We start from the raw sequence: 22,157 nt of genomic DNA on the forward strand, positions 1-22,157 counted from the left end.
TGACATGCAGTCATGTTTTTACACAACATGTAAGTCATTATTTCCACGTTAGGATTTGTCACTTAAGTTCGCCCTGCCTTCATGTCATACCATACCAGTTTTGCGATATGTCATTCGAACGAAAGCAACACAAGAGCAGCAAGGCCATGAAATGTAGATCATGACATTTATGAAATACATGCAATGATTTTCATGTTATGAGAAGTCAAATGCTCTTCATACTGTCATTTCCACACGAATTCGGGTATCGATACGATAAACAAAACGGCCAAGAGAGCTAAATGTCGTACGCGGCTAGGCAGATATATATATATATATATATATATATATATATATATATATATATATATATATATATATATATATATATATATATATATATATATATATATATATATATATATATATATATATATAGAGCTAGATAGATAGATAGATAGATAGATAGATAGATAGATAGATAGATACGCTCAAAGGCGCTGAAGTTCGTTGAGAAATGCTTCTCATTTAAAATGCCTGATACGTGGAAGTGCTCAATGTCTTTCTTGAGGTATTTCAACGAAAAAGCTTTGGTTTGTCTGTCTGTCTGTCTGTTTGTCTGTCTTTTCATTTGTCTGTTTGGCTGCCGAAACGACACCCGAAACTGCCAAAATCTAAGCTCATCCACAGCGCCCACCACAATTGCTCAAGTTGGAGCATTCATACTTGAACGATTGTCAAATAACAGTGATTATTCCGCATAACTGAGGCGCAATAACAACGCGCCAATGTTCTGAGGTCTGCCTCTTCATACTGGAAATAACATACATAAGTAATTCGATGAGGCGTCACACTCTGATGCAGACAGTTACGGAACTCACTTTTCTCTTCTCTTCTCTTTAAGAATCACATATGAGGAGCATAGCATTCATCACGCTGCGCTGACAATGAAAAGGCAAGTGACGCTTTGCTAAGATCTATCTATCTATCTATCTATCTATCTATCTATCTATCTATCTATCTATCTATCTATCTATCTATCTATCTATCTATCTATCTATCTATCTATCTATCTATCTATCTATCTATCTATCTATCTATCTGTCTATCTATCTATCTATCTATCTATCTATCTATCTATCTATCTATCTATCTATCTATCTATCTATCTATCTATCTATCTATCTATCTATCTATCTATCTATCTATCTGTCTGTCTGTCTGTCTGTCTGTCTGTCTGTCTGCCTGCCTGCCTGCCTGCCTGCCTGCCTGCCTGCCTGCCTGCCTGCCTGCCTGCTATCTATCTATCTATCTATCTATCTATCTATCTATCTATCTATCTATCTATCTATCTATCTATCTATCTATCTATCTATCTATCTATCTATCTATCTATCTATCTATCTATCTATCTATCTATCTATCTATCTATCTATCTATCTATCTATCTATCTATCTATCTATCTATCTATCTATCTATCTATCTATCTATCCGCCAACGACTTTTAGCTCTCCTGGTCGTTTTGATGATGGTATCGATATGAAAATAGGTATGGCATAACATAACTGTATGATATGCATATGTAACTAGTCATAACGTAAAAATTGTAACATGTATGTCATAAATGTCATGATTTACATATCATGGTATTCCTGCTCTTGCGAAAGTTTCGTTCTCATGACATACTGCAAAACTGGGATAGTATGACATCTCTGCATGGTGAACACAAGTGGCAGACCCTAACACGAACATCATCACATGCTTGTCACTGTCAAGTAACAACAGGACTACATGCCACGCTCATGATGCGCTCGGGGCCATTTTTCTAGCTTCGTATATAAGAACGTTAGTATCACGGGACGTGAATGAATGACGAAGGTAGGTGACTGGTACAATCATTATAGTCATGACATGCCTGCCATGTAACAACATCTTTGCATGCCTCGGTCATGATGCGCTCGCGGCCGTTTTGCTAGCTTCACATATACCAATTTTAGTAAGGATGGAGAAGCTATATGAGTGGTGCGAAGATAATCATGACGAGCTTGTCATGTAAGAACATTGCTTATGATGCGGTCGTGGCAGTTTCACCAGCTTCACATAGAGAAAATTTGGTATTACGTGACGCGCATGGAGGAAGGCGGTAAATGACACATCAAACCATTATACTCGTGACATGGGTGCCATGTAAAACTTGAGTACCTAATACGCTCATAGCGCGTACACGGCCATTTGCTAGCTTGAGATATACAAAATTTGGTATTCCGTGATGTGTATGGAGGACAACCACAAATGCCAGATGCAAACATGATAATCATGGCATGGAAGTGACATGAAAGTCGTGTACGGCATATATTACACGGCTATCACTTCTAGTACTTGTATCACAAACGTTAGTGGTGCCTTTGTTACGCCACTATAAACAACATACTTGCATCTTTCCTAGATATGTGAGGGCACATAGGATTCTTCTTGTGTTTACTGCAGACTACGTCCGTCTGCCTCGTAGCGTTGTGCTGATTTAAAGTGACAAATCAACCTTCTTCAATCGTGCTTTGCATATCATCGCTTCCCACTGTATGAGAGATCTGCCAATTTTATTTTCTAATTTTAGATTGATGAAATTCTGAATTTGCTTAACGTCCATATTAGTCATGAATAGTTTGTTCAAGCGGCCTTCGTTCGTAAAGAGTATTTGATAATTTTTTGAACCTAAATTTGAGGATGCTAAAACGCAGCACGTTTGGCAGCAGCAATGTGATAATGTTTTGATTTCCCGAACCTTAAACCGAGGCTGCAAAAAATTAAGCAGTGCAGTTTTCTTGCATCCAGAATGAAAATTTTAGTATTTTTATTCAGGTGCTACAAATTTGGGATCGAAGATTTTTCTTTTGAGCCACTATTACGATGTTCATTAAGCAGTATTGAGGAACGGCGTAGCTTGGATAACTGGAAAAATCCATTCTGACATGTTCTGTATGGCTCAGAAGCATACTGCACTAATTGAAGACGTGCAGTGCTCATTTAGTTTTTTTCATTACTAGTCGATTTTAGCTAAAGCAACCTGTATAAGTGTGCAGATGTAAACTAAAAGCTGCAGTTCACCGCAATCAGACTGTATGCGCATCGAAAACAGGTAATAGCTGCGTGGTGGACTCAAAACTGCAATGTGAATCGCAATGGCACCAACAAATATAATCCGTTAGACAAAAGACCACTCCACTGTGCTATGAGATACTGTGAGACTTTGCTCCGTATTCCCAAACCAATCTCAACCTTACCTCAAGTTTTCCTCATCGGCTATAAGCCGTTATTGCACTTGCTGAAGACAGTCGGCTAGTATACATGACGCAGTCTCGTTGTTTTATTTTACCCTGTGTTGCGTTTTGGCGGGTCAGCCTTTTGCTGTGGCCGCCAGAATGAAAGAAAGGCAGCCGCCTCATTTTGTGGAGATAAGGAGCAGCGCCAAGACGCCCTGCTATTTCCGTGTGCTGGGCACTGCATAGCTGAAATTACTCTATGGATCACCGCTGTCCTTCGGGTCCGGGCAGAGATGCGACTCGTGGCGGCTTCGTGCCCCGGAAAAAGCCACACTACCGAGCTTCCGCCGATTACGGACGTCGGACCACCACGCTGTGCGTCTCTGACTGATGAGCCACCGAAGCTCAAATCGGTACCAGATGTCCAGGTATGGGCCCTCGGAGGCGCCTAGACCGCAATCGCCGTTCGACAAAGCTTGCGTGGTCGGCGCGAGCGGCGAGATGACAAACGCGTTTCACCCCGCTCGCTGGAAGCAAGGTTTGCCGGAGGAGGCAGGATCGCCGGGAACATACACGTGTTTGCTTTGTGTATGTGTGCTTGTTGGGGGTGGTGTCGGCATAATGATACTCGTGTGCTCTGCGGGAGATGTTATTGGACAGTGCCGTATGCACCTATTCCCCGATCTAAGGATCTGGGGAGTTGAGACTGTATTTAATGAACCCTCGCAGGCTGCTTAGTCTGGTTCATGGAGCTCCTTCAATAGACAGCCGTTTTTCAATAAAGAGCTTCGGGCCAGAGAGCCCGTGCGATGTAAATAATGCAAATAAACCCTCTCCACGAAGTTCAACCTCCTCCTGCTACGACATCTTCCTCACGGATCTCCGGTGCCGCGAACCCCGGTGGCCACAACTGGATGGCAGCGGTTAGATGAGACTCGACGACGGAGAGTGACATGGACCATAGGTCAACCGAAAGCCCTAGCCCTGGAATGTGGCGGGATGAAAACAGAGTGCCATGACCGCACGTAATCGGGTGAGTGCCTGGCTTTGTGCTTGACATGTATCGAGTCTTTTAGCCTAGACCCGTTAATAGACATATAACGGACAACTGCCTAGCCCCGGTGGTTGCTAGTAAGGCACTAATGTGGTTGCTAGTAGGAATAATAATAATAATAATAATAATAATAATAATAATAATAATAATAATAATAATAATAATAATAATAATAATAATAATAATAATAATAATAATAATAATAATAATAATAATAATAATAATAATAATAATAATAATAATAATAATAATAATAGTTGTTTTTAGATGCGCCTGTACAACCTTATAATTGTTTCTGGGCACATAAATAAATAATAAATCATCAATTAATAATGAAATCCCAAGCCTTAGATGCCTCATTAAATCTAAAATTTGACCGTTTGCGGCGTCTCGCATCCTGCAATGTAGTAAACGATAGATGGATGCAAAAATAATCACGACGAGATGACGTGTCATTATAGCGTCACATGACAAAGTAATTACATCGCACCCAATCCCATCATAGCTTGTCCAAAGGCTGGCTGACTGATTGGCTATGCAAAACGGTGTCTTTAACCGTAGAGGAAATGCATAACCACATTAGTTGCAGATAGCTTTCGGAGGGCGGCAGGATGAAGACATCGACTGATCGAAAAAAAAGAAATGGCTATCGCCTTCAAGTTGTCTTACGTGAATGCATAAGAGACCCTGGAATAATAATAATAATAATAATAATAATAATAATAATAATAATAATAATAATAATAATAATAATAATAATAATAATAATAATAATAATAATAATAATAATAATAATAATAATAATAATAATAATATTATTATTATTATTATGGTCTAGCTGACTTACACTTGAGCATGTGTACGAAGACATTTTGATCATATCAATGTTAGATTTACTGAAACATGATAAAAAAATCTGTGGGAATACAAACTGTTTAGTGTTTTATATTTCCGAAAGACAACATGTACATGAATGTCGAGATCAGCTAGTAATTGTATTAGACTTAGGTGCACGTTAAGAAATCACAAATCCTCGAAATTTCTGAAGCACTCCGCAACGGCGTTCTTCATAACCATATAGTGGTTTTGGGATCTAGGATTTCCGCGATTATTACATCTAGTAATAAGAAATTGAGTTTTTGTTGACTATAAAAGATTAACAGAATTTTTTCCATCGTGATGTGGTTTGACATTAGGTAATGCACTGGAAAATCTGCGTATTTTGATCATCAGAAATCCTGATGCATGTTGTCATCTGAGTCTCCATTGCACACCTGATGCGAAGAGACATTAGGCTTTGCAGGTCTAATGTCAATCTAATGACTCATTAGGTGTGCATTAGCTGCACATTAGATTCTCAAAATTCATTTTCATAAGGGCCCCCACAGGTCGCGGGATCGAATCCTGGCTGTGGCGGCTGCATTTACGATGGACAAAAAAATACTATAGATCCACGTGCTCAGATTTGGGTACACATTAAGTGACCTAGGTGGTCGTGATTTCTAAAGCTCTTTACTACGGCATCTCTCGTAATCGTATGGCTCTTTTGGGACGTCAAACTCCACACGTCTATCAAATAAACTTGACTATAATCGCGACTAACACGCTGTGACTCCTATATCAAAAAAGCATATATGTAAGCTTTATAATAATATTATAATAATACCTTTCATTTCTTCAAATAAAACAGTACATGTGACTAGGCCGGCCAAAGCCAATTGGTGTCTTGAGTGGCAGAGCCTGGCAGACAGCAAAACAAACCGGACGCGTTACAAGATTGTATTTCATGGCCTAAGAGGGATGATAGGACAAAAAACGTCTTACGATAAAATGAAAATCAAATCGAAAAACGATAAAATCAGCTAGCCAGCACTGCAATCACAACTGACGTTTCGCGAATACTAGGTTCTATTTGAAAAGTAGTTTCGAAGTTTGGCGTGCTCTGGGGTAGAGTACTTGACTGCCACGCCGAAAGCTTGCGTTCAATTCCTGTTGGAAACCTGACAATAATTCTTTGCACTTGTCTGGTCAACGCTGCTGATTCCAGTTTTTTCTTAACGCTCACGCGTTAAAATTACCCGCGTGTATTCTCGCCATTCCTGGGTAGATACTAAGTGTCCATCACCTATAGGACATACTAGCATATCAATGCCACGTACCCACTCGCGGGTATGTGTCACTGTCTGGCGCAAAGTGTGTGAAGACGCACGCGACGGGATTGTGACATTATTCATGTGTGCACTAGCGTGTAAAATTCGTCATACCATTTTACCTTCATACACTAATTTCAGTTCACGCCAAGCTAAAGGGTTGATCACAAAAGCACCAAGACGTAAATGGCTAGATAGATAAATAGATGCGCATAGAAACGCCGAGAGTGCTTACAGTACGGAAACAAAATGCTTCACATATAAAATACCCCCCTCAGGAACAACAAAGAGGTTTTACCAGTGGCATGTCACTCTTGGCGTCACCCATTATTTGTAAATTTATATTGTTCGTGAGAAGTAGTGCCTGTATTTTCGTCGTGATCAATATTGTCGCGTGGTACAAAACATAATAATTAACGTTAGCTGCCAGTGAAGCAGTACACATCGTCAGAACAAGAGTTCAAGTGTTACGTACACGCCTTTCACGAAGCACGTGAAACTATGTTATTATATACGAAAGCTTCGCTCACTTATTAAAATTAGAATGCCCAAGTGGTGCGATGATGCAGCAATTGATGAGTCAGCGGCTTTTGCCCTTAATTCGCCTCGATGAATTTATTACTAAGTTTAGCAGCTATGCAGAGACACGTGGAGCTGCTAAAACGTGGTATGACGCGACTGGTTAGAAATGTAAGAATTGTATTGTAATTACGATTTTCGCGATATTATTATGAACGCCATGATGAATTGTTTCGTTAAAGATTCATTGCCACATGCGCAAAGCATGCTCATTCGTATGACGACGCAAAGTTCGTCACCGACCGTTGAAACGCAGCCCTTAAGCATGGGCCATTTCGGGAGAAAGGAATATAATGAGGTGAAGATTAGCATCGATAAATATTTGCGCCGGGATGTCTACGGAAACGCTCGCAGAAGAAATGCGAACCATGTTTGTCCTGTGCTTCTTGGCTGGAAGCATTCTTATTGTGGATGGTTTTCTCGATAACGAGGGTCAACATCGCATCGAGTTTCCCAATATTAGACGACGAAGTAAGCCCTACGTAAGTAACCTGCTTGCTTACTTGCGTGAACTGAATATAATGTCATGAATATTGCATAAAGTACCCCAGAATGTTACTTTTTTCGAACATTGTGTGCGTCGTTAAAGCATAGCTCTCTGCGGTCGTGCACGCGTGCAGTTTGCTTGGCATTCCAAATTGAGCGCAAAGGTAAAAATGAAAGACAGGGATGGCGGATCACGGCGTATAATGAATTGTAGCTGTGGTGAATAGAGAGAGAAGAATAATACCTTGCAAGGTTTAAAAGAAGCATGATAAGGAAAGCGGAATTGGACAGAGGAGACAGAAAAAGCATATGGGCTGCATGAACGGGAGTCACTCAGTAGTTGCTAATGTATGGCACAGGAACGGCGTACCTTTGTCGATTAGCTGAAATGATTTCATCATTAAAGTGTATTGCGAGCGCTTGCGTAGATATCAAGTATAACTAACATGATGCTTGGGCAAAGGTTTGTTTGTGGCGACTGCTGTAAAACCCCTCCGGCCCATCAACGAAATATGGGGCGCATTGTCGGTGGGTTGATGGTGAGGATCATAATACATGAGTTGTAAAGTAGCAAAACCACCATATGATTACATAATGTTTGGGAGATGTATCAGTAGCGTAGTTGGCGATGACGCAAATCGCACTGATTGTCGTGTTTTCTTAGTAATAAAGCTACACCCGTATTTATGGGGCTCACAAAAAAAAAAAAGGCAGCATATCCACGGAGTGAATGATGGAGAGTGGGGCGAAGAATTCTTCCGTTCATTCGTTCTTGCTTACGTCCGTCCATGCGTCCGTCAGTGTGACGGTCTATGCGTCCATCAGCCCGTCCGTGCGTGCGTCTGTTCGTGCGTCCGTCCCTGCGTTCATCCATGCAGCCACCCTGTGTCCGTTCATGCGTCCATCCACGCATCTGTCTATGTGTCCGTTCGTCCATCTATTCAACACTCCAAGTACCACCATCTCGCATCTTTTCATCCTATATTGGATGGATGCTGGATGGATGCTATGAGCGTCCCCTTTATAACGGGGTGGTGACAAGTATGCCACCAGGCTCGACAAAAAAAAAAGAAAACCTTTTTTCTTTTTTTTGTTGGCCTAATGCCTCTACTTCGATAAATTCTATCTTAATGGAAAAAAGGTAAATTTTCAGCTTAAGTTCTCTGCCATTTACGGCACACTGTCCATATTTTATTTTTCCAATATTTATTTTTGTCCTTTCTCTCTAATTTTCTGCCACCAATACTCTAACCGTCTCTTACTTATTTCAATCGCGGGTGTGTTCAGCTTTCCATTGTTGTCCCTAAAACCCAAGGCTTCCTGTAGGCTCGTGCCCAAACGTACACCTGGGTGGATATCTCCACATTCAATCAGAACATGCTCCGCCGTTTCCTTATCTTTCCCGCAGCATGTGCATTGTTCTTTTTCTTTACTGAATCTTGCCCATATAGAATATTCCCCATATAGAAGCACCGCCATCCAGCGGACATTCCAAGGACTAAACTAGAGGTGGCACACGCACACTTTCTTACGGCTTGCGCTTCGGGTCCACTTCCCACTTTTAACCACCTCGCGTTCATGGTATAGTCTAGTTCACTGTATTCAGGGCACTGCGGCCGAACGCTCGCTAAACCTTTCGAAAACCAAGGAGGTTACGCCCAGCGAGTATGACGTAGCAAACTTTTTCAGTCAGATAGTGCTCAATGTACATGCCAATGGCTGCTTATGGGAAATGAGAGGCGGAGAATTCGGCTTTTACTTTCTTACGGCTTGCGCTTCGTCTCTACTTCCCATTTTTAACCACCTCGAGTTCATTCATGGCATATACAAATTCATTGTATTCATGGCACTGCGGCTCAACGCTCGCTAAACCTTTCTAAAGTTAAGGAGGTTACACCCAGCGAGTATAACGTAGCAACCCTTTCTTGTCCGATAGTGCTCAATGTACATGCCAATGGCTGCTAATCGTGATCGCAGCCTGCGCGTTAACTAAAAGCCGAATGCTCCTGTCTCTCATTCCCCATCAGCAGCCATTGACATGTGCATTGAACACTATTTTTGATTGTTCAACAATGCAGAGAAGAAGTCTCTCACCGGCACCACCTTGGAGGTCAAAATGTTATACTAGTTACATACTACGGGAAACGAACGGGTGCCGCTATAAAAAGCTTCGCCCCTAAAAAACAAATTTTGTTCTTGGTACCACTGAATTTCGTATATCCTTCTCAATTAACTTGAGGAATTGCGTGCGCGAGTGAGCTTCACGAAACTACTACATTTTAATCAAAGCAACTCTGTTTCACGGCCATACGTGAATAGTTGTTATTACTTTATTCCGATTGGAAATATACGAGCACCCTAGGGGGCATTTTTCTCATCCCCTTCATGTTTTCTCTGAGGACAGAATTGGCACCCCCACCCCGCAGGTCGTACTCTGTAGATGCGAGTGGAAGCGTACGGTGGCTGCCGAAGAGCGCGGCTCAAGCAGGTATGAAGCACAACGGCTGCCTCCGCGGCGCGAAAAGCGCATGGAAGCAGTCATCTCGGTGCGCTTGGAGTGAAATACAAAAAAGGATAAGGGCCACTGCAAGCCTCGCGAGCGAAACGCGTGCTATGACCGACCAGGTACATCAATATACGGCATCAGGGAGCTGCTCATAACTTTGTAATTTCTGCGGTTTTATAGCAATGTTTGCGTTGAATCCGCGGATTGAACGAAGGTCACTTAGCCTGCTGCCGTAATCACGTTTCATAAAAAATGGCATCATTCTTCAAATTATTTGAACCTTTGTGAATCTTTTTTAAGAGAAGGCAAGTCTCAGTGAGCGACCGTGCAATGGTTCGAGCGAAACAAAAAACCTCTAACCCACTCATTCACACACTCGTAATTGTGTAACCTAAATAAGAGGCATGAGCTCTCATTTTAATTTCGCTACGAAGGCTTTTAAACGACGCACTATGAAACAATAAGGACAATATTTCCATTGTCCCAACTCAAGTATATTAAAAAAACGTGCCCAATCCCTCCATTTAGAATGAGTATAAGACGAAAAGTAAACGTATCTTCGCAGTTGTAGTTGTGCCTTTATTGTGCATGGCTTCGCCACAAGGACGAAGAAAATAACGCTCCAGCAACAAATAACACTGTCACGCGAAAAACGACAAGAGTTTCGAATTTTCCAGCGCGCACCTCAAGCAGTATCCACGGACGAAATGAGCATGTACGGCACAAGTGCGGACAAACAACTGTCACAGGCCGATACTCGAAGTACGCTGCTGAAACAGAAAGACGCACGAAACGAACAAACAGGTATACACAAGACGAGTGCGAACAACTGTCACAATTCTTACTTCGTGTGTGAGTAGCGTGCTCCTTGCGTAAACGCGGCCGTGGCAGCGAGTGAAGTGACTGTGTACTCTTAAACCACTGTAACTTCAAAGCGAACCTGCAGTGAAAGCTTCACAGGAGAAAAGCGCCCGCATCCCACGGTAAGCGTGTGCGTGAGCGGGCAACCACGCTAGAGAACATCTAAACGCATGTTGACCCCGCCATGTGAAGGCGTCACTTGTTCCAACTCACAATTGACGATGAAAACGTGCTGGAGTTGCTCAGCTTTGAGACCCACCAAAGGTACATGGTGCGGATAGATCGCTTACCGTTAACTAGCTGGTCAACGTACGTTCTGTAGCTCAGTGGTTTGCGTCGCGTGCTGAGGAGCGACTAGTTGCTGAGTTGGCGCCCCGCATGGAACTGTTTAGTGTCGTTTTTCTTTGCAATATGCTAGTATACATTTTGCAATGTCATGTCCTTGACGGAAACACGCGAGTTGAGTCGTGGTGGACCCCTGCAAAAAATACATGCTGAAAGAGACACCGGAAAAGTTGCACCTGCCGTGCATTAGTGGCAGTCACAAGTTTTTATAGTTTGTACTTTCTCGTGACTGAGCTGTCATGAATTACCTAAACTCAATCTGTCAACGCTCTAAGCCTGACTAGACGGTGTGATATATAACATTTAACTTGTTGGCCGCCTCACAACGTCCGAATCAATCAATAAGTACTGTGTACTTAAATCTGTCTGCTTGTGTGTGGCAGTCACAAGTTTTTATAGTTTGTACTTTTTCGTGACTGAGCAGTGATGAATTAGCTAAGCTCAATCAGCCAACGCTCTAACCCTGACTCGAACATGTGATATATAACATTTAACTTGGTGGCCACCTCATAGCGTCCGAATCGATCAATAAGTATTGTGTACTGAAATATGCCTGCTTGTATGTGGCAGTTTTCAGCGGCAAATTGAGAAGCGCGCGAAACACACAAAACATGAAATTGGCGCGAGTTTGTGACCATTTGCTTAAGCGTTTCCAAGTGTAAGTTCGTTATCATACGACCGAATTCATGTATCGGCGCATTAAACTGGCCTTCACGCAATGAATGCGAAAAAAACTACGTCGCTGACGCATCCATCAGAGAGCATGATTTTTGTGCGTTACGTTGTTGAACCAGCGTAGCTGTATTGGAACAAAATAAAGCTTCGAATTGTATAAGTAGTGGAGAGTTCTTTTTTCTTTACGAAGAACTTACAAACCACAACGATCATCACTTTGTAATGAAATGAATACGTACCTCTCAGATTATTTCAAGTGTCCCTGACCATACGCTATATTTTCTGACGCAAGCAAGAACTTTGAAGTCGGTGAAAGAAAGTTTGCAAATAGAGAATGCTTAGTTAAAAAATAAATAGAGCTCTTATGCACACATAGAGAGAGAGAGAAATAAAGATGCAGGGAAAGGCAGGGAGGTTAACCAGACGCACATCCGGTTTGCTACCCTGCACTGGGGAAGGAATAAAGGGGAGAAAAGAGGTTGCAAAAAAATGAGAAGGTACACACAATCACGAGCACACTCGGGAGCACACACAATCTACAGGCGGTCACTCAGGTTTGTTGACTTTAGGTAAAGTAGCAGTGCTTTAGTTGCTTTCGGCGCAACTGAGGCAGATGCCCAAGGTCCTACTATCTTCTGCACACAAAATCGTCCGGGGTCAAGTCGATTCAAAACCATCCGGAGCTGGCATCGCTGTGTGTCGTAGCAAGCGCAGCTGCACAGGACGTGTTCGATGGTCTCTTCAGCTCCGCAGTAGTCGCATGTAGGAGTGTCTGCCATACCAATGCGAAAGGAGTACACCATTTTAAATGCAACACCCAACCAAAGGCGGCATAACAGTGTCGCATCGGAGCGGGAAAGTTGTGATGGTTGCTTTAGCTTCAGCGAAGGATCCAGTTCATAAAATTGACACCTTTGGAAGCTGGTAGACGACCAGAACGTGCGTGTGAGATCTCGAGCCAGCAGGTAAAGTTGTCTTGCTGCATCATTCCTTGATAGAGGAATCGGGACTACACGGGTTTCTTCATGGGCTGAGCGGGCTGCATCATCGGCTAATTGATTTCCGGTAATACCGATATGTCCAGGCAGCCATTGATATATAATATCGTGCCCTCGTGGTAGAGCTTCATGATGGCAATGTCTTATTTTTTGTACCAGTTGGTCATGACTCCTCCTACGCATGGCAGACTGCAAACTCTGAAGCGCTGCCTTCGAATCAAAGAATATGACCCATTTTCCTGGACGTTCTTGAACGAGATATTGTAAAGCAGCCCTTATAGCAGCAAGCTCTGATGCCGTAGATGTAGTCATATGCGACAACCTAAACTTGATTGTCATTGCTGCAGCCGGAATTACAGCGGCACCTGATGAGCTGCTGGACGAAACGGACCCATCAGTGTATATCTGAGTTCGGTCTAAGTACAACTCATGTAATAATAGCAGTGTTGCTTGCTTCAATGCTACTCTGGAGTGATTGCTTTTATTTTTGATTCCCGGAATTTCTAGACGTACTTGCGGCTGGTCAAGGCACCACAAAGGACATGCCATTCTCGCAGCTGGCATATATCCTGCTGGAATGCTGTTTAGGTGCTTGGCTATGACGTCTGAAAACGTAGCACGTGGTCTTCCGGAAAGTAGAAGGGCCAAGTGGTGGTCGGGGACACGGCTAGCATGTCGAATGTGCGCTCTGAGGCCATCCACAACTATATATGTCCTGACCGGATGGTCTTTGGCAAGCATGATTGTGGCATAAGTAGAAGCGCATCGGGGCAGTGCTAGGCAGATACGCAGTGCCTGACCCTGCAAACTCTCCAATGAATGAGTATTCGATTTGCAAGTGTTAGTCAGTACCGGCAAGCTGTAGCGCAATAGACCCAGAAATAGGGCCCTGTACAGCTGTAGCATGGAGGCCACAGAAGTTCCCCATGCTTTCCCCCACAAGAATTTCATGATATGCACAATAGATAGCAGTCTCTTTTTCAAGTACGCACAATGTGGGCTCCACGAAAGACTTCTGTCGATTATTATGCCCAGGAAACGATGCGTCCGTGCATATTTGACACTCTGCCCATTGATGTAAACAGGGTATGGCGTCATTGGTTTGCGTGTAAACGCCATCAACGCGCACTTCACAGTTGATATATTTAGGCCTTGTTTCTGAAGGTAGGCTGTTGTGAGGGTCGCTGCCAGCTGTATTCGTGCACGCACCTGAGGGCGAGTAACTGCACCACTCCAGAGGCAAATATCATCAGCGTATATGGATAGGCACACCGACTTTGGCAGAACCTTCACCAGGCCAATGAGGGCCACATTGAACAATGTGGGGCTTAAAACACCTCCCTGAGGTACTCCGCAGTAGGTGTAATGTTGGGCAGTTGTACCCTCATATGTTTGTACAAAGAAACCCCTGCCAGTTATATAATCTTTTATCCATTGAAACATTCGTCCACCAATGCCCATCGCTGCGAGAGAAGTGAGGATGGCATCGTGAGCTACATTATCATACGCACCCTTCACGTCAAGAAAGAGTGTCACTGACATGCGGTTGCGACTTTTTTTTTGTTGAACAAATGTCGATAAGTCAAGGACACAGTCAATAGAGGAGCGGCCCCGACAAAAGCCTGCCATGCAAGAATGGTATTTGGTGTATCGTTCCAAGTACCACTCGAGACGAAATAGAACCATCCTTTCCATCACTTTTCCGAGGCAGCTTGCGAGGGCAATAGGGCGATACGCTGTCAAGTCCAACGGTGATTTTCCCGATTTCCAAAGTGGTATTAATCAACTTATTGTCCATGCTCGGGGAACACTGTCACTGAGCCAGGAGTTATTGAAGCATGTTAAAAGTTCTTTTCTGGATTTTTGTCCAAGGTGTCCCAACGCACTATAAGTAATACCATCAGGACCTGGCGATGACATGCGCTTAGAAGCGACTAACGCACCTTCCAGTTCTTCGATGGTGAATGGAATGTCTATTTCTGGTAATCGCGTCTCAAGAACGATCACGGAGTCGATGCTCTCGTTCATAATATTCCCGGCAACTCTAGTGCAAAATTCTTCAGCCACCTCGGGTTCTGTTCTTCCATGATGGAGTGCCAAAGCTTTAAAAGGGGGCCGTTGTTGCGGAGAGGAGCGAAGACCACGAACTGTTCTCCAGATATATGACAGCGGTTTATGAGGGTCTAGAGATTCGCAGAATGCTTTCCAGCGTTCACTCTCCAGTTTGTAAATGCGTCGTTGAATCTTTTTGTGGAGCCGCCTTTCTTCCCTCAGATCGTAAATTGATTTTGTGCGTCTGTATCGTCGTTCAGCACGCCTTCGTATAGCTCGCAATTTTTCCAGTTCGATGTCAAACTGTGTTATTTTAGACGAAAATAGTAATTTACGTTTGGACGCTTGCATAGCTTCCGCTATGGTATTTTCCAGGCTGCAGGCGAGGCCTTCTTGGCAAGCGTTCTCAACACGCGATGTAAACATCGACCAGTCAGTGCCAATTGCAACACCGGAAGAGAAATTTTTTACGATACCATCGATCGTCACGTAGGTGGGTATGTGATCACTCCTATGAGTCTCAATATCGCAAAACCACTTAACTTTGTGAGAGAAGCACCGTGACACCAATGTCAGGTCAAGGCAACTGCCATACGTGAGACCCCGCAGATATGTGGGGGTACCATCGTTCATGATGGAAAGATCGTAATCGGAAGCGAATGTAACAATGTTCCGGCCCCTGGCATTCATCCTAGTGCTCCCACAAAGCATGTGATGGGCGTTGAAGTCACCGGTGATGATCCAAGGCCCATCGGTTCTCATTAGGATGTCTTTTAATCTGTTGCAGTGAAATCCCGATGACGGAGATATATATCCACCAATAAGCGTGAACGAAACTGCATTCTTCTTTACACGAAGACACACGTACTGATTGTCGTCATTTGAACTTATTGGGTGCGAAAGATAAGTCAAGTCTGTGCGAATGTAAAATACGAAGTTAGCAAGAACTGGATTCAGTGCATCTTGTATTTGCAGTGCACTTTTAGCAGACGGAGATTGTATGCTGCTCAGTAGCGTGCGAATCGTGGCAATTAATTATTGCACGATTGCAGTCACTTGCCTGTCTTGGTTGGAAAGATCTCGAACCGGGATCACGGACTGGTGGTCATGAAACTTCTTCGGTTCGCTTGATGCTGCTCCCCTTTGAAGTGCAGGCCACTCTGTCGCAGTTAGGGTATGCTCACTGGCTTTGTCCTTTACAGCCTTTCCTACGGCATGTGGTCTCGGAGGCAAAGGAGGTGGTACTGATGAGGGATCTGGCAAACGTGTCGAGGAGGTAGCGGGCGTCCTCGAAGACCGACGTCGACGTGATCGACGCCTTCTGACTTTAGCTGCGGCTTCTCGATGAGATGAGTGATCACGCACCATCTCCTTCAAGATGGCAATTTCCTTCTGAATCCGCGGGCAGTCCTTCGAAGTGGCTTCATGGGATCTATTGCAATTAGAGCATTTCTTGACAGTTGCGATGCACTTATCCGCTTCTTGGTGCTCGGCGCAGCGGTGGCATACCACCGAATTCTCGCAGACGCTGCTCACATGTCCAAGTTTCATGCATTTACGGCACTGGAGAGGCTTTGGAATGAAAGGCCGCACAGCATATGTGAAGTACCCCACCTTCACATGAGAGGGGAGTGATGTGCTCTTAAACGCAATCTTCACACAGCGAGACTTGCCTAGCCGGGTGACATCAACAATTGGAGTATCAGTTATTGACTTGACAAGAAGTTGTAAGTCCTTATTGGAAATAGCGACATCAATGTCGTAGATTACGCCGGTTACTACATCACATCCCAAGGGAACATGAGAGCGCACCTGGTTGCCGTCCAAGTCAGTTACACTGCGCAGAACGCCCAACGCACTTGCGTGCAAAACGTCCACAGCCAGTATATTCTTTCTGGCGTTCACTCTTATGTCCGTGATCTCATTTGGCACGAGCGTTTCCAGAGACCTCGACACAGACTGTCTGTTAAGGCGTTTCATGCGGACGGTAGGAAGTGCAGGCCGAAACAGGATGGTATAAGTGTTCGACTTTGGCACACATAACTTTTGATTATATACAGCGGGTTCAACTTTCCTAGAGCTCATGTTTTCGAACAAATTTTCTCCGAGTTAGCTGGTACCCGGTGTACTAACGTTTGCGCGTGAATATAAAAAAACTCTAAATATCAAAGTCACTGATCAGTGAGACCTCGCATAATTAATAAAACACATTATAATTGGCAATTCTGTATTACACCGAGTTTTACTGGAAGCGACAAATTTTACCTGGGAGTCACACACGGGTAAAACGTTACCGACGTCACGCTCTTGCAGTAAAGATCTCGCTAGTTAAGAATTGGCTGTGTGTACGCTGCGTGTGTTCTTTGAATTGCAGAAAGGTGGCGTTGGATTTGGTTGTTTCAACGGTAACAATTGCCAAGACGGCCTCTGCTGCGTACTGTTGGAGGACGGAGCTCAATGCAAAAGACTCTCAGATTCCTTCGAACGATGCTCCGATGGTCAGCTCAAAGGAGGAAGATACGACGGGCACTGCCCTTGTCTTAATAAAGAAGGTATATATGTGTTTGAAGCAAGCCTTTAAAGAAATTTATATAAATTGATTAGAAACACCCTAGCATTAAGAAACATTATTCGTGTGATTGCATTGAAGCTGGTTGCAGCTATTTACTCTTATAAATATTTACTTCAATAGGTACGCATTTATGCAAAATTATCGTTTGTTTTACTTTTTCTGCTTTAGCTCGACACTCGCGTTCAAAAAGGGTTTACACACACACACACACACATATATATATATATATATATATATATATATATATATATATATATATATATATATATATATATATATATATATATATATATATATATATATATATATATATATATATATATATAACCATCTTTTTCTTTCTCGAAGACATGAAAAGACAGCCCAGGTGTAAAAGTCGGGGTCGCGTGACAGTCGACAAAGCATGGTAATAGAATGGGATTTTTATTTTCCAGAAGTTTATCTAGATCAACATCTAATGCGCCAGTGAAAGGTTCTTTTTATGATTTATCGCGCTTGTTATTCATAAATATTTTCTCGCGTTGAAATCGCCTTTATTGTTTTCCTTCAAGTTCCCATACCTGTGCTATTCAAAACGTCAATTATGTGGCGTAAGCTCCTGTAGCCATTCCCGTAATTACGAAACTAAAATAACAGTGACCATACCTAAAGAAATAACTCGGTAAAATATTCCGCTTTTCAGTATAGGAACCGACCGTACTGCCTCACTGTCACAAACGCACTCTTGCAAATACCTTGAACGATCAAATGTCGGATAAATTAGTTGCTTTTTTGTAACGTGAAAGCACGCGGAAGGGCAGAGTTCTTTGACTCCGCTATCACCTGCGAGAACGGGGAAGAGAGGGCAATTTCTCGGTAGTTGGAGGTACGCTATCAAAGTTGCTTTTTGAGCTAGACACTAAGAGAAGTCAAAACATGTCATAGATATGGTAGACATGCCCGTCGTGTCACCCACTTGTTGAGCGTAACACTTATCCCGCTGTCTTCCTCATTCTTGCCTACTAGTTCTATCACAAGTTAGTAAGGCACTTCGTGTATTGGATCTGACAGTTCCAACGGCAACTGTCTGCTTGGGCATAAGCCAAGTTTGCGAACTGAAATGTCAGTTCAAGATTTGCTTCCAACAGGAATGAGGAGAATGCTTATGCGCTACTCTTTAAACCATTCATCGTGAGAGAAATCGGCGGGGTATAAAAATTTTCGCAAAATGCATGTTCTTAGTAAAAGTATCGGCTGAGCTTGAAGACCCCTGTGATGACAAGTGAGTCTGCCGCCCCTAAAGCGAGCGCTTAAAGTGGACATTCATTCATTCATTCATTCATTCATTCATTCATTCATTCATTCATTCATTCATTCATTCATTCATTCATTCATTCATTCATTCTGCTCATTTCGGCAAAAAGAAAATTGCCTAGGCTGAATGGACTAGACGCACATTACTCTAGATTGACTATGGTTCCTCCACTCATACGTTTGCTGAGATGCAGTCGAACAACAACAAAAAAAAAAAAGAAATACAGATTTTTTTGTTTCAGGAATGTAAAAGCAAAATAAAAAAACAAAAAGCATTTCTCGAACATTTCTTTTGAATTTTCACGCTACAACCGGCTTCAATTCGCTTTAGCAAGGTAAAAAGTATATAAGCTGTCAAAACCAAGAAAACATTAGATCGGTAAGCATGTGCAATACAGAACAACACATTCTAAAGAAATTAGCATCCTTGGAATGAAAAGTACTCAAACAGTAAAATAAATATAAAAACAGTAAAAGAAAAAAAAACAAAATAGTATACTTATGGAACACTACAGCAGAGGAAACACAGTTCAAATGTTTTCGCTAGAATAATTTAGCACTACTTTCTTTTAGATGTTCACGAACATTGCTTTTGTTCTGGAGTAGATGAGACAGTTGATATGAAAAGGTTTGAAGGTAATAGTTCGAATAAGAACCAGTACGTTTAGCGTGGTATGGCCGATGATAGAAAAAGTGCTGGAACTAGTGATTTGATATAACTATATTTGATGTAACCGCTGCGTTATTGAAATAACCGAATGAGTTTATAATGAACTTCTTTATTTCATATTTGATTACAATCAGAATTTTATGCTTCAGCAATGACAAACAGACTAAATTCATACGTAAATGTGTTGTGGTGTCTGGCTTGAGGTCAATATACAATGTTAAACTTCCTAGAACGCGGTGATGTGGATTGACCATGCTCGTAACTGTGTAAAACACGTGACATTTAAAAAAAAAACTACTTTTTGCCTCCTTCAGATGAATGTGTACATGGTTACTGTGAACCCAAATCATGGTGGCAGCGGTTTTGGCAAGAGTGAATATGGTGTCTCTGCTTCCTTGCTTCTAGAAAAACATTGTGCCAAGACAGCTTCCCTTGGTGACCTTTTTATGTAATAAAGCTTCAATATAAATAAATAAAGAAATAGTACTAAATCCCACGTTTTCCTGGAGTGATGTATTTGCAGAAATTTTTTCGCCTTCGATACCTGTATTATGGCAGATTTGTTCTTTTATGCTACCCAATCCGCTTTCATTCACATTAAGCATACCAATAAAACTTTGAAGCAACGAATGGCCAATTGCCAACAAAGCATTTTAATCTTTTGTATTAGAGGTCGGCAAGGCAGAATATAATCTATGCTGCCTAGTGAAATAATAATTTTCCAGATGAAATTTGCTTATTTGTATTATATGCATGCGCCTTTGTGCGTCTGTGTTGAAAGGAACTTCTAGAAGATGAACAACGAAGCGGCGTTGCATCATTGGTTGAATGTGAAATCATAGACGAAAACTTGTGATGTGCTTTGCATGTTTGAGAATTGCTGCTACAGGCAACGTGTAAACCAGTGGGGAAATACAGTTTTGCACATTATATGTTCTCACCTACATATAATGTAGGTGAGAACGCAGCTACGAGCAAAACGTGTAAAAAAAAAAAAAACTCACGTGCCAGGTGAGGGTATCCCACGAACCGGTCAGGCGGTAAAGAAAGAGAAATGTAAAACCGCCTGGCTCTCTACCTCTCGTGCACGGGTGTATGTTTTCTGTGCTTCAGCGCAGTACGAAGTTGCAGAGCTGCAAACAGGGCGAGCGTAAGCGCATGCCCACAAAATGTGCTCAACTGGGCCAGCGAGCGTGAGCAGGCGAGTAGTTCTTTATATGAATGAGAATTGACTTTATGAGATTGAATTCGCCAAACGTGGCTGTACTACACTTAAGCCACATCCGGTTCATCCGAACACTGAGCGACACAACCAGTAAAACGCTTCATTCGCTGCTGCTGCAAAACGTGCTACACCAACCGATGTCTGTTGGGACGCCGTCATTTAAGTGCAACGCTTCGTGCTGCCGCTCAAAGGATCCTACTACTGCCACCCAAGCAGTGACTCAGCGCGGCGCACACGTATAGTGCAGAACCTTAATAGATATAGCTGAGCTGGACTCACGCATTCTTTTTTATGTATTTAAAAGGTCGTTACAGGCCTCTTTAGAGGCGATTGGTAAGGGGGTAATCACAAAAGAAATTATCACACATAGTGAATACTTACTATTATACAGCATGAAATGAATAAAAGTATGTTAAACAAACACCGTAGTGGTCGGTCGGTGCATTGTACACATGGCGGCCTAATTCTTTATTTAAGGAATGTTAGAAAGGCTATCCTCTGCAATGAATTTGCTACTTACACACGCATTTAGTTTATTTCTGAACCTTATTTAAAAGACTTTACATAATGCTTTATATATTATGACAGTGTTTTTTTTCTGGTGACGTACCATCTTTATGCCGAGCAAAAGGTGGCTCCTTCTGAGCTCCATTATATTCTTGTTCGTTTGGGAAGCCTGTATTTGTTCCATGTTATAGCTTAGATCACTTGCATAACATTAGTTGTAACTGTAGCTTTTTTTTACAACTAATGGTACGGAAGTGCTCTTACTGATTAGAATGCAACAAAACAGATTTTTTAAATAAATACTTGGCAACAAACGTTAAGCAAGTGCTATAATCTATTGTAATGCCACAAAACAGGTTTTACAAATGAAAAAAAGTATAACACCGAGTTTTGAAAGAACTACCTCTCTCTCGGCATAGCGATAGTTCGTATTCAGAAAAAACGCCCTCTCAAACTATGTTAGAAGTAATTTTAACATCTTTCGTTTTGATGTATTTCATTAACAGGTATACTTATCGTATTCGCCTATAACAGTTCTCTCATTCCATTGTTCACTAATCGAAGGCAGCACTTCACTGAGTCCAGCCACCATTTATAATGTTCAAGCCTACAAAACCTTGTCCACGTAGCTTTAGCTCGATCATAGTACGTAAAGAGTGCTAGGGTGTTTTAAAGACGAAAAAGAAACGTGAAAATTACGTCTTCGAAAGCGTGTTGCTATGTGCATATATGTGTAATTACAGAAGTGACATAAGACGTCGCTGGAAGTTACCTGTCACAATGAGCATCGCTTCTTTTGTGATGGCATTACGAATGACAGTTTAAAGCAATGCGGCTGAAGCCAAACTCCGCTGGCCCCAGTGATGACAGGTTGTCTCACACGTGCTTGGGCACTGCCGCCTTGACTTTTTGGACGGAATAAAAAATTTGCAGCAAAGCACCGG

The 22,157-nt window shown here is 42.4% G+C and overlaps 1 protein-coding gene across 1 annotated transcript; it reads left to right on the top strand.

The window, feature by feature from the left end:
- Positions 1 to 7,240: 7,240 nt before the first annotated feature.
- Positions 7,241 to 19,972, top strand: LOC142764846 (uncharacterized). Its single transcript, XM_075865387.1, has 3 exons — positions 7,241 to 7,505; positions 17,321 to 17,498; positions 19,796 to 19,972. Exons 1-3 carry the CDS (start codon positions 7,435 to 7,437, stop codon positions 19,931 to 19,933), a joined length of 387 nt encoding a protein of 128 aa, XP_075721502.1. The 5' UTR covers positions 7,241 to 7,434; the 3' UTR covers positions 19,934 to 19,972.
- Positions 19,973 to 22,157: the final 2,185 nt, after the last annotated feature.

Source organism: Rhipicephalus microplus, chromosome 6, assembly GCF_043290135.1.
Source record: "Rhipicephalus microplus isolate Deutch F79 chromosome 6, USDA_Rmic, whole genome shotgun sequence".
Lineage (NCBI taxonomy): Eukaryota > Metazoa > Arthropoda > Arachnida > Ixodida > Ixodidae > Rhipicephalus > Rhipicephalus microplus.